At 39.2% G+C, this 14,102-nt stretch overlaps 1 protein-coding gene across 2 annotated transcripts; it reads left to right on the top strand.

Moving 5' to 3' along the window:
- The first annotated feature begins 3,648 nt into the window (after positions 1-3,648).
- LOC149834521 (zinc transporter 5-like) lies at positions 3,649-10,313 on the top strand. 2 transcript variants are annotated; one of them, XM_090011461.1, is made up of 4 exons: positions 3,649-4,309; positions 7,191-7,340; positions 7,562-7,875; positions 10,082-10,313. In XM_090011461.1, exons 1-3 carry the CDS (start codon positions 3,686-3,688, stop codon positions 7,865-7,867), a joined length of 1,080 nt encoding a protein of 359 aa, XP_089867587.1. In that variant the 5' UTR covers positions 3,649-3,685; the 3' UTR covers positions 7,868-7,875; positions 10,082-10,313. The 2 variants fall into 2 exon arrangements, with proteins under 2 accessions (XP_089867587.1, XP_089867588.1); XM_090011462.1 differs by lacking the exon at positions 10,082-10,313 and having other exon boundaries at positions 7,562-7,999.
- The last annotated feature ends 3,789 nt before the right edge of the window (positions 10,314-14,102 follow it).

The following is a 14,102-nucleotide window of genomic DNA, read 5'->3' on the forward strand; positions in this document are numbered from 1 at the left end:
GAGAGGGGGCTCACCTGAGAGGGGTCAGAGGGTGTGTTGCTGACGTCGGTCCTGTTGGTGGTAGGGGAAAAGAGGAAACTCAGGGAGAGAGAAGGGAGCAACGAGGGTAGGTGATGCTGGCTGAGGTCGCATGCCTGGTGAGGTGGTGCCGGCGAAGCTGTCGGAGGGGGCGACAGTTGCTAGAAGGAGGAGAAGGCAGAGCAAGCAACGGGGCGAGAGAAAGGGCGGGGGTGTGCGATGAAGGAAACAGAAAGGGAAAGAAGGGGGGGCTCACATTGGGGTTTTACGGGAAATTAGTGCCGATAATTTTTTGTCTCAAAATCCGTCACCGATTAAAAACAAAAATTTTCTGTCTCTCACCAGTCGCTACGTTGCGACGGAGTTTGAGACGAAACGTTTTCGTCGCTAATTAGCGACGGATTTTGAGACGGAATTTTTTCATTGTAAATTTCGCAACTAATTTTAATTTTAGGGAGGACTAATTTTCTCTTACTAATTCGTCGCAAATTTCCGTCGTTACTTAACATTTTTCTTATAGTGGAGAAATTGAAAAAAAATCATAAATTTTGCTTTTTTTTTTTCGAAAAAATCTCAGTAATTAAAAAATATAAAATGTATTTTTATAAGAAAATATTAATAAAAATATTTAAACATAAAAATACATGATTTTTTTTTGCGATAAATAACCATTTAAAACATAAATATCATATTTAAATCATGATATTTATGTTTTTTTCATAAATCTCGTGGGAAATTGCCGTTTTAAACTTTCAGGCAATTTCTCACAATATTATTGCAAGATTTTCTATGCTACCAGGACAGTGATCGTAAGTACCACAGACAGAATAAGTGTGTTTGGTCTCTTATCTTGGAAGTGACTTCTCCGTGTAAATATAAAAAAAAACAATGTGGTCCATACGGTCTAATGGTCTGAACAGAGAGAATCAGAACAGAGAGAATCAGCTTTTAGTTAGTCCAATTAGGACAAGTGGTCACAATTTTAAGAGTTGAAATCAATGGTGCATAATGTGCAATATTTTCTTGGCTCATAACTTCATGCCTTTTCATTATAAAAACACGATTCAAAATGTCACTTGCTTCTTTTTTTTTATTTAAACAGAGAAACCACCCCCAAGATCAAAGACCTTAGCTATGTTGGCTCCGTCTGCCGTGCTTACAATTACTGTCATGACAGTGTAAAACTCTGCTAGCTTACCCCCATACATGCGATTCTGTTAACCTCTCTGTTAGTCTAATTTCAAAACCAAACAGACAACCGGATCACTGCCCTCCCTCTGCAAGGTTCACGCTGGGTGGGATGAACGACACTCAAACTCTTACAGAGCTCAGCAGTTAAAGGCACCCGCATACCTGATGGGAATCGAACCTGGGACGAAAGGGTCAGCACCTTCTTCTCAAGCCCGCTGCCACTCGGGCGACTCGGGTGACAGACATGTTGGTCTGCTCTCAAAACCCAGTGCTAAACTTTATGAGCCAAAACTCCCACCAACTAAGGGTGGGTAAGGTCTTTTTGAGCCCTAGCTCAAGTACATGCAGTAAAACGCCAAGAATGATGTTGGTCATGACCAAACCCAAGTTTCTCACAGCTGTGTGGCAGAAAGATAGAAGAGAAAAGTGACATGCTTTATCCCCACTCATTGACTTGGCTAGTCAATGAGTTAAATATGACACATAACGTATAATGTATATCATGTGTGACGAGTGACACGAGCCGGATACTTAGACACGTTGGCATATTTTTTTAACATGTATAAGCATTCTTTTAATTTTTAAGTATTATCCCAGTATACATATTTAATGATAATTTTTAAAATATGTTTTTATTAACTATCAAGATTTAGTTTTTTATTAATTAAAAATGAAAAAAAAATCCATATACCTTATCATGTCTTTTAAAGTCGAGTCTCGTGTCGTGTCGTTCCCCTATATTCGTGATGTAGAATGTGTGACGACGCATGAAGGAGTCACCAGGCGTCATCCAGGGGCCCACGGCATCCACCCCATGGCCCAAAATAGTTTGGAGCCACTCCTTTTTCTTTCACCACCCACTTTTTTCCACCCGTGAGTCCGTAAGCATATTTGACACCCTAGGTTGGGTTTTAGTGCGTTAACGCGTTTGCTGGGGCCCACAAGGTACCGACCCATCAGTGTGTACTAGGGGCGTGAACGGGTCAGGTTTGGAATTGGGACCCTGGTGGAACTGGACTTGGACCAAATTTCCGGGTCTAGACTCGTGTCTAATCTGGTCTACTATAAGAGAAACCATACCCTGATCCAATAAAAACTACATTAATCATACCTCGTAAAATAATAATTTTTTTTATCATTTTATAATGAAAATTGTGGGTCTTAATCGGAACTCTGGTATAAAATCTCACAAACTATACCCAGGTACATGTATTAATTGGGCCTTCGGGTCTGGACCTGGGTCTTAATCGAGTCTTCTTATTTGTCACCATACCTGTAGGGTTTGGTCCTGGTAAACCAGACCCGTTGACACCCCTAGTGTGTACGTGAACTTGCCCGGGGGTTCAGATTTTGCTAGGTGGTGAAAATGCAATCCCAAATCCGGACCTGTATAATTTTAGAAGTTTACTATTGCTTAAGTTACATGTGAAACATCGGGGTCGGATCGGGTACCCACAAAACAGTCAAATCAGTCAAGTACCCAGCAAAAAACATAACCCAAACTCGGCCCACATATTGCTCGAGTCGAGTTCAGTCTGACCTGAATATTATTGGAGTCGGTCACTCAGGTTCAGATCGAGTCGGGTACCTGATACGAAACCGACCCATTGACACCCCTAGTTTGCGCTCATTCTTTGTGAATCATCGTCATGTCGCCATCCGTCCTAGAATGATGTGGTTGCTTCCACCCTCAATTGTTATACCTTACAACCCAAACAATTAAATAGCATTTATGTCAATATAACATATATTTGGAAAAAAATGTTTGTAACTAAATTATGTCACCAATATATATTATATATTGAAAATATGAAAATTTATCGCATTATTTTAAAAGACAACCGTGATCAAATCAGCTTTTCATAATTTCTACATTATTTATACTTTTCATGCTTTCTACCATGTCACAGTGACACGCGATTTAGAGAGCGTGTCATGGGCAGCTGTGATATATAGCTGACATGACTATGATATATACAAGCAATATTTTAATATTATTTTAATAAATATTTTATGTATATATATATATATATATATATATATATATATATATATATATATATATATATATATATTACACTTAAAATAGATATAGCCGAGTCAAACTGAACACACTATATGTTCGAGCTGGACTCATTTTAAGCAACCAAACTGAGCCGAACCAGGAGCTGCTGGGTTCGTTATGCCAAATCAAATTAGTTATAATTATTAAATAAGCTGCAGGCTGTGGCTGTGAGAAATCTACGTACACATGTTGGACTGTACCATAATGTCTAACTTGGGTAAGCCGAAAAGGCGGTAGAAAAAAAAATCGAGCTTCGAGGAGGCCTACCCCGCCGCGTACATATGTCGACACTTTGACTTCAATCCAACCTCATCTCCTTAACCTGTTATATATATGACTCCCTCTCTCTCTCTCTCTCCTACTATTCCCCCTGTTTCAATCTCTCATCCCCAACCCCATAGCTAAGCAGCCATGAAGAAGCAAAGCACCCTCCTCTCTCCCACTGTGCTCTTCCTCCTGATGCTCCTCTTCCTACCTCTCGTCATCGTCGCAGACGAAGGCGGAGATTCGTGTGCCTCCACCGACGACTGCCGGAACAAAGAACAAGCACTGAGGCTGAAAATCGCTGCGATCGGGTCCATCCTCGCGACGAGTGCAGTTGGGGTATGTTTGCCAATCGCGGGGAAGTTCATCCCCGCATTGAATCCAGAAAAAGATATCTTCTTTGTGATCAAGGCCTTCGCGGCCGGCGTGATCCTCGCGACTGGCTTCATTCACGTGCTGCCGGATGCCTTCGAGAGCCTTGGATCGTCCTGTTTGAGCGAGAACCCATGGCAGAACTTCCCCTTCGCGGGATTCATCGCGATGATGTCAGCCTTGGGGACGCTCATGGTGGACACCTTGGCTACTGGTTACTATAACAAGTCGGAGCTCAGAAAGGCTACGCCGGTTGGGGTGGACGATGATGAGGCGGGTTCGAATGGGATCGGGATGCACGTTCATACGCACGCTACGCATGGTCACTCCCATGGCTCCGGTGCGGCGCTGTCGCTGGCCACTTCCGCCGAACTCATCCGGCACCGTGTCATCTCTCAGGTACGTATCCCTTCTTTTGTGACCGTCGAATATGTATAAACGAAGTTGTTAGAATAGTAACAAAATCTTTTTGGCGAAAGAAGATCTCTGATAAATTCAAAAAAAAAAAAACTTTCCCTGGAAAATCTTTGAAAAGCCCAGTATTTTTAAATCTTTAAAAATATATAGGAACGTATATAATATAAGTATAAGAAAAACATTAAAATATAAAAAGTATATAAAATTATAAATAACCCCAGTTTGTCTATAAAAAAAATACTTTTCAATTCTAAAAGTAATATAAAAAACTAAAAAGAATTACGTTTCCCAAGATGATGGTAAGTTAACCATTGGTCTATGTTTGGCAGTTTCCCAAAAAGTAGAGGCCCATATTTAAGGAATAAAAAAATGTGGGGCCCACTTTTCGAATTAGGAACAAAAAAAGTTGGCTTTCTAAAGAGATTTTTTTTTTTCTAAAATAAAAACTAAGATCAAACCACCCTTATGAGTCCGACAAAGGAGAGCTCGTAGCGGGTAGCCTAGCCTCTTGGGCTTCACGAATTCTTTGAAATTCACAATTTTCATAACTAAGTGGTTCCAAGGTGGAAGCCTCTTATGACTAGTGTACATAGATCAATGGTTATCATAAAGCTATTCCATTAATGGTCCGCTACATTGATTTCTTTTTGTCACAGCACACGTCACATTTGTGCTCTTCTTGGCTATAATTAGGGGTGTCAACGGGTCGGCCTTACCCGGACCAAACCCTATAAGGTCCGGGTATGGTGACAAATAAGATGACCCGGGTCTGTAGCTAAAAGTCCAATTAATACATGGACCCGGGTATAGTTTGTGAAATTTTATATCAGACTCAGGCCTGACCCCGAGTTCCGTTTAAGACTTGCTGCAATTTTTCAATGTAAAAATGATAAAAAAAATAGCATTTTTACCGGGTATTGTCCGGTTCTGGATCATATGGTTCTTATCGGGTTTGAGTATGATTTTTCTTATGGTGGGTCCGATCAGACCCGGGTCCAGATCTGATGGTTCTACCTGAGTCCGAACCAAACCCTGTTGACAGTACTAGCTATAATTAAAGGTGTCAACGGGTTGGGTTTACCCGGACTAAACCTTGTATGATGACAAATAAGAAGACCCAATTAAGAACCAGGTCCGGACCTGAAAATCTGATTAATACATGGACTCAGACTCAGGTACAGTTCGTAAAATTTTATTTACGACCTGCAGTGTTCAATGTAAAAATGATAAAAAATAGTATTTTACCGGCTATTGCCCTGGTCTGATTCATGTGGTTCTTATTGGGTCCGAGTATGATTTTCCTTAAGGTGGGTCTAATTAGACCCAGATCCGGATCCGATACCATACCCAAAAATCGGGGTCAGGTCTGGTTCCATCCGGGTCCAAAACAAATCTGACCCGAGGACACCCCTAGCTATAATGCCCCCATAGTCTTAGGGCTGTCAATGGATCGGGTTTGTATCGGATACCTGACTCGACTCAAACCCGAATATTATTCGGATCGGCCCAAACCTGATTCGAGTAATATGTGGGCCCCGTTTGGGTTATAGTTTCTATTGTCCTTTGTAGTTAAAAATTGTTTATTTACCCTTAGAAAAGACGTCCGGTATTTGCATTTTTCTCATGTTAATTCAAGTGAGAGTTAACCACAGTTCATGGTTACTGGTAACTATAGGTCTGTGTTTGGCAGTTTCCTTAAAAACAGAGGTCCATATCGAGAAACTCAGGAACGTGAGGCATAAATGGAAAAATTTCCTAATTTTTTTATGGCATGGCTTCTGACTTTAATTTTTACTTTCCTTGGATTCTTCTTCCTCCTTTCTTGTTTGGTCTTGTAAAAAACGGTAAATTTCTGCTAAACTTTCTTTAAATGTCTCGGCTATTAATAAAAATTGATATTCTGAATCATTTATATATTGATCATGTTATCATCAGAATATATATTTAAATATGAGGCATATGATTTTTTGTATAGCGTATTGTGTTCGTATACTTTTTTTGCACAAATATAGCATTTGAAACGGATCATCGATCCATCTTTGTCGGATAAGTTTTCCTAGGAAAGGTCGTAGTGGTTGGGTAATTGAAAGCGGGCAATGGTTTTTTTGCGTTTGATATAGAAACTGTGTTCAATTCAATTTTCTGAGGATGTTATGGTATCATTGCAATTTTTCTTGTGTGTGTGTGTGTGTGCTCGCATGTGCGACTGTACCATACTCTCTAGCAGAGACTGATAAGTGTGAGCTTTAACAAAAAAAATCACGTGACCCCACAGCTGCATTAATTTAACAAAAAATCAATGGGCCGGGTTCAGTAAATCCTCTTATTTTTACTTCTTACGAGTTTTTTTTGAAGGGATGCTGGAAAAGGATCCATCTTTCCTCGAGGCTTTAAGATTACCGTACTGTTTGGAATTATGAATCCTAGACGAAGGCTCCTAGGGCGTGTTTGGATTCATAGAATTTAGGGGAATTGGAATCCAATTTCATTAAATCCTTTGGCCATTTCTCAGCCACAAAGAGAAGTTTTGTGCGTTTGGTTTCCCACTCAACAGAAATCCTTGAATCCAAACACACCCTTAAGGCCACTGTTGATGCTTAAAAGGGAACAACTTTTCCTGCCTTTTTCTGAAATGGGTAATTGGGAAATTGGATCTTGCTCCATAACAGAATATCCCACCTTATATTGATTATCTGGTAAGTCGATGCATTCAAACACTATCTTAGTGGTAAGTACTTGGAAATAGTAGAAACTTTGGAATTCTTGATAGCATTGCATTGTAATGAAATTTGCATGCTAACTTGTGCATTAATGCTGTTAACAGCCGCAAGCTTAATTGTGTTATGACTTAATTGTGATCCAGGTTTTGGAATTGGGCATTGTGGTCCATTCTGTCATCATTGGGATATCCTTGGGAGCATCTGAAAGCCCATGCACTATTAGACCATTGGTTGCAGCCTTGAGCTTCCATCAATTTTTTGAAGGAATGGGACTTGGTGGTTGCATTGTTCAGGTAAGCATTGCATAAACTCTTAACCTTTTGCTTCCCCTTTTCATTTTATCATTGATTCCATCTCACGGCCAAGTTCATGAGATTAAATCTCTTATTATTAGTACAAAATGGAGTTTCTTAGAATATTATCATATATAAACGCGTTTTCGTATTGTGCTAAACTTTAATTCGCTTAGTAAGAAATGTTACAAAATTTTTATTGGCATGATTATGGAATGCAGGCCAAATTCAAGACAAGAGCTACAGCCTTAATGGCCATATTCTTCTCTCTCACAACTCCAATTGGGATCGCAATCGGAATTGGAGTATCCTCTGTGTACAATGAGAATAGCCCAACTGCTCTAATCGTGGAGGGAGTATTCAATGCTGCATCAGCCGGGATCTTGATTTACATGGCGCTTGTGGATCTTCTAGCAGCTGATTTCATGGCTCCTAGGATGCAGAGTAGTGGAAAGCTTCAAGTTTTAGCCAATGGCTCTCTTCTTCTTGGGGCAGGCTTAATGTCCCTTGTGGCAAAGTGGGCTTAAAAATATATGTAAGAAAGTTCTCCTACCTTAACTACAAAATGAGAGTAGAAATAAGACTGATGTTTTGCTACTGGTTAATTAATTAATGTGAATACAGAAATAGGTCGTCTTTTTTCTTATGACAAAGAAAAACCATCATCTAGAAAACAAGTCAGCAAATTAAGGCTTTACATGGGAATGGGTGTTGATTTCTAAAAAGTACTGTCAAGGTGAAATTTTTCATGCAAAAGCTTTCATAAGGGGCGAGGTATATATGAATGAACTTACATATAAAAAGTGATTTGGTGGTGGAAAAAATTGGGGTCCGCTTTACCACGATGATTTGATGTTTGTTTCATTCATGGTGAGAAAATATTATATCCCGTTGCCAACTCAGCATTCTTCCTTGTAAGTTGCATGAAATAAAGGAGACCTTAATGGGCTCGCCTCCGTGCAAGGTAAAACTTCAGGTCGAGGACAGGACCACCCACCCAACCTTTATGTTTTCTTTCACATGTCATGCAAAGGAAAAGCCAAAAATATCACAGAAAAGACAATCAACTTATCAAGTATTTAAAAAAAAAAAAGGTGATACTTTTCAGTTATCTTTTTCTTCAGTGATCTCACTCGTGTTTTATCTGGCATGGAAGAAGGCCCGTTAAGTGACTTGGCTCTCGGCGAGGGTTCTTCATCATCATATATATATATATATATATATATATATATATATATATATATATATATATATATATATATATATATATATATATATGCAAAGCACAAGAGCATGTATGTGTGAGTGCATGCGTGTATTAAAGTATTCAAGTTTCATGTTACCAAGCCAGTTTAACTTAGGATGTTGTATGTCTTCATGATGGACCGCGCACCTCAACCAAAAGCCATCCTCGAATGGCTCACAACGTCTCATTATTTGTTGGATCATATCTCGGATCACACAGTTTCACAATCGTCATTATGATATAAAACCCGATATTAAACAGGAAATACAACAGTGTAAATAGCATGATGAACATATGATCGAAACAACAACAAGGTGCAGGCATGTCTGTTTCAACATACAACCAAAATCCAGACAATAGCATAAGAGCAAACAGATGCACAAAACATAATGAAAACAACAGAAACATGTTTAGATTATGTAATAGGCTAAAGCGTACGAATGTACTCCCCTTAGAGAAGATTCAACCCCACATACAGTGCAAATCAGGGTCCGGCGTCCTTCCCCTAGGATACAATAATCACAATGAACCGAACGGTGCACGTCGGCGGATCGACCTTCGAAAACAACCTCCACGAACCAAATGCTGCAGAACACCCTTTCGGGATAACTCAGGAAAGAGAGAGAGAGAGCAACATAGGAGATGGGAAATCGCAGAGCTCTAGAAATGCGTCTGTCTCAGCCTGTGCGTAACCCCAGCCCTTACCATGCTTTTATAACCCACGAACGGTTATGAAACGTGGAAGAACCCGTTACGGATTTTCGTTAATGGAGTTCGAAAGATCGAAATCCGTTACGGAATCCGAAGAGCCATAACAGGTGACCCGTTATCATTTCTCATAACCTGTTATAGAATCCAAATATCTAAAGAAACTTTGGGTAAAAAGGTACTTTGTCTTGAGCCCTAAAGGGCCAATTACCCGAACCCAAACCCAGCTCGGCACGACACGGCACGGTGGGCACGCATGTGTGTGTGATGGTCATCCCACTCTCTTGTTCTCAAGAACAAGTGTATGAGTTCACAAGTGGCTTATAAAGCCCACAAAAAACTCAAGCACAAGCAATATAGGACTATTTCACCTCATCAAGATCACTTCCTCTAAACAACTCAGTTTCTCCTTTGAATTCTCTCTCTCTTCCTTCTTACACATAACATTATTCACTTTCGACCATTTATCTGTGAATCCGTGATCCAACCAAATCCTGGATATCATCAGAAAAACAAAAGAAAAAAGTGGGGCCCATCCAAGTGACAGGCATTCCATTATCTTCAAGGCAGTCTTTATGGTAACGCACCTTTTTCTTGTTGCTCTAGCCTACTCTGTTGTCAAGTGGGTGTGCATCACACATATGTTTACTTGGTCTAAGTTGCCTCATGCATCCAATGCTGACATGACTCGTTGTCATGGATCGAATGCACTTACTTTAAAATGAAAGTTGCCACGCTTAAGCATGTTGATCTTATTGAGGGTAATGAACTTGCACTTTTGATGCAGGAGCAAGAGCAAGATACTACCGGGCTTAGGGTCGGTTCAGATCTATTTTGATTATTTGAGTTTTTTGTAAGTATTTAGTTGATTGAATTTGGTTCGGGTCATATTTGGATCACATTTTATAGGATTGAATTTATTTCATATCCATATTAGGATTAGGATTTCCAAGCTTTTCTCTTTTAGTCATAAATATTGATTGTAAGGAGGCAGAAAGTGCTTGACAGTGAATTATTGAAAATTTCAGTTAATTTTTTTTTAAGTTTTTATTATTTTTCATGTCTTTTCATATTTTCATAGTTTCGCAGTTGCGCTACGGTGTCGATTTTGCAGGATTCAGGAGTGATCCTCTATTCACTGCACTGTATCAAAATATTACTCTTAGATATAATGTGTTCTTCTCTCATGATTCTACCTCAGACTTTCATGAAACAAGATTGAATGCTCAACTAAAGGGCTCCAATGAGAGAGAGAGAGAGAGAGAGAGAGAGAGAGAGAGAGAGAGAGAGAGAGAGAGAGAGAGATAGGTTGGGTTTAACATGTATGGTTAATCAAGGTTAAGGTCTACATTCAAGTGTTAGGTGTAAACATAATCTAAATCCCACCTAAACCTAACCAAAGCTTAAGATGCAGTTGAACAGGCATGTAACTCAAGGTGGTTGTAGACCCCATCCAGAGTTAACCATGCAGTAAGGCAGGCCCATTAAGCGACTCGGTTCTTGGTAAGGGTTCATCATCATAACACACACACACACACAAGGAAAAAAAAAAGGAAGGCAAGGACAAGTTCTCAAGGAAAGAATGTCTAGTGATTCTCTATAAGGTTGGGGCTTAATTTTGCAGCAAAATGCAACACCCGACTCATATCATCTACACTTTATCACCAAAACCAGACCATATCTTAAATGAGATTGGCAGACTTGAGTGAACTTGAACAGTTTGTCAACTGGAAAATGATCTTCTTGGAAGAACTAAGTTCCCATTTTCTGCAATTCAAAATGTTCCAATTCCGCTCATTCTACGAGTGGCAGCATCTGCAGAAAATCAAATTTTGGGTCCAATATTGAGTTACACCCACTTAAAAGGATTCCTCTGAATTAGACTCTATTTCAAACTAACCAATAAAAAAGAAGGGGTCTGACTCATTCATCTTATATGCCTGAGTTACAATCGGTTGCTGACCAAAAATTCCAAGTCTTCAACTGATGGTGCATCATTTTGTCTAGAGGTCGCACCCAGTGAGTCTCAAGTTTGATACCAACTGTTTCTATTTCAATCTCTTCAGCAGTTTCTCCTGGAACCTACTCAAATAAGAACAGCTCCAAGCTAAATACAAGCTTCAATATCCGAAGTCTTTCAATTAGTTCATAAGAACCAAGTCATTGTTGCCAAAAGACCACCAATTTACCCCCAAGTTATGTACCCAAAATTTTCAAGAGAAATGCATTAAGGCAGAAAGGTTTCCCTCCAAATTTTGAGTTGTTATTTGGAGTTGGTTAAGACGCAAGTTGCCAATGTTATTTGTGTGAGTGATGGTTGCGGACAGTGCTCGTACTGTTTAAATAAACGTGCCTTTCTTTGACATCACAGTAGTTGTAATGATCAACCTTTGTTGACCCCGAGGAGTTGCCCATATGGTTTCAGGCAGGTGGTAGATAGGGAGGTCTCCCCCAGTGCCGAACGAATTTTGATGGGACTAGCTCTTCGACCCGAGAGAATATACTTCTTTAAAGTGCGCAGAGGAACGTAAAAAAGATTTGTAAAGTGGGCAGAGGAATGGAAAAAGATTCTATATTAAATTAATTACAGCTACGTTTACAAGGCTAATATATACACTTACACAATGGCAGATTCTGGATATAAAGACGTGAAACTTTCTTATCGTGGTTTCTCACAACAGAAAATATGATATCCTTGGGACATCTTTTCAGAAGCTTCAACATTCCCCCTCAAGTTGGCGCCTCTATGTTCAGCAGGCTCAACTGGTTAACAAAGTATCTGAAACTTTCTTTACTTAGCGCTTTGGTAAGTATGTTTGCTTTTTGATCTTTACTTGGAATGTACTTGATACCAATCACTCCTGCCTCTATTTTTTCTCAAACAAAGTAACAATCCAACTCAATATGTTTTGTTCATTCTTGGAACACTGGATTGGCCGCTATATGCATTGCGGCTTGGTTGTCATAAAATAAGATTGCCAGGCTCTCTTGCTTACAACCAAAGTCTTCAAGGAGGTATGTCACCATACAACTTAACTTGTTTCTACCGCCATGCTTCTAAATTCGGCTTTTGTTGATGATCTAGAAACAACTGCCTATTTCTTTGTCTTTTAAGATATGATATTAATTATCACCTATAAAGGTACAATAACCCGATGTAGACCTTTTTGTTATTGGACAACTTGCCTAGTCAGAGTCCACATAACAAATCAAGAACATACTTCCTTTGATTAAGAAATATCCTCTGTCTTGACCGTGCCACCTCTATACCTAGGAAATATCTTAACTTTCTCAGATTTTTGATATGGAAGGTTTTGTCAATAAACTCTTTTAAATTTTTCAATGGCCACATCATCATTTCTTGTTATAATAACATCATCTACATAAACCAAAATAAATATTTCTTGTCCAACATGTCTCTTAAAAAATAGTGAGTAATCAACCCGAGATTGTGTGAAACTGAACTTGATTAGAGTATTGAAAAACTTTGCAAACCATTGTCTGGATGCTTGTTTGAGCCCCATATAGAGATTTATTAAGTCAACATACTCAATTTTTCCCTTGTCAATGATACCCGGGTGGCAACTGCATATAAATTTCTCCATAAAGGTCACCATGCAAAAGTGCATTATTAACATCTAATTGATGAAGAGACCAATTAAGGTGGGCGACAATGGATAATAAGCATCTCATAGTGACTAACTTGGCAACTGGAGCAAATGTGTGGTGATAATCCAATCATTCTTGTTGAGTATAACCTTGCTCCACTAACCAAGCCTTGTAGCACTCTATACTCCCATCTGATTTGTATTTAATCTTATAGACTCACTTTGACTCTATAGCATGCTTCACAAGAGGTAAAGGCATAAGAGTCCATGTGTTATTTGCTTTAAGGGCCCGTAGCTCAGTGTCCATGGCAGCCTTCCATCTTTCATCTCTCATGGCAGTAAGATAGTCCTTAGGTTCTTCATGGGTAGAAATGAAAGCCAAGAAAACACAATAGGAATTGGATAGTTTGAAAAAATCTGAAAAGAGGACATGGGATGAGAAGTAGAGGCTTTGGAGTTAGGTAATGAATGGCCATAGAGAAGTGCTTGGTAACATTCATAATTTGATAGATAAGTGGGTCTGGATCAGATCCGTTCAGACTATCGAAGATTTAAAGTAGAATTGGGATCTAGATGACTATTGTTACTTGAGACTGGGCATGAATTCTGGTCTTGAAAATCATTATCAAGTGGACAGTTTGAATGGAACATGTCCTCAACAGGTTTGGATAAAACGACTTAAGAAAACTGTTTGAAGAATTTTTCAAAAAATTATGCCTCCTTAAAAGGGAACACGGTTTCATGAAATACTTTGTCTCGACTGACAAAAATACAGTTTGTTCCCAAATCAAACACATTATACCCTTTTTGTCCAAAAGGACAACCTACAAAAACACATTTCTTGGCAGAAGTATCAAAATTATTTTTAGAACTATGATGCGCAAAGCAGAGACAGATAAAAACCTTGAGATGGTCATATTTTTCTTTAGTGCCATAAAGAAGTTCATGTGGTATGTGGTTGTTAGAAGAGGTAATGGTAAGAACTCGATTGATTAAATATGCAGTGGCGAGAATGCATTTTCCCCAAAATTTTGTTGGCATGTTGGCTTGAAATTTAATGGCTCGGGCGACTTCTAATAAGTGACAATGCTTTCTTTCCACAATGTTGTTTTGTTTGGGAGTCCCAACACAAGAATGTTGATGTAAAATCCCATTTTCTTGCAAGAAATTTTTGAATCTCATGTGAAAAAAATTCTGCTC

Source organism: Nuphar pumila, chromosome 6 (genome assembly GCF_984573655.1).
Source record: "Nuphar pumila chromosome 6, dmNupPumi1.hap1.1, whole genome shotgun sequence".
In the NCBI taxonomy this organism is placed as follows: domain Eukaryota; kingdom Viridiplantae; phylum Streptophyta; class Magnoliopsida; order Nymphaeales; family Nymphaeaceae; genus Nuphar; species Nuphar pumila.

Coding starts and splice junctions, on each gene's coding strand:
- LOC149834521 (XM_090011461.1), top strand. CDS start 3,686: ATGAAGAAGCAAAGCACCCTCCTCTCTCCCACTGTGCTCTTCCTCCTG. Junction 4,310..7,190: donor GGCACCGTGTCATCTCTCAG/GTACGTATCCCT, acceptor ATTGTGATCCAG/GTTTTGGAATTGGGCATTGT. Junction 7,341..7,561: donor TTGGTGGTTGCATTGTTCAG/GTAAGCATTGCA, acceptor TATGGAATGCAG/GCCAAATTCAAGACAAGAGC.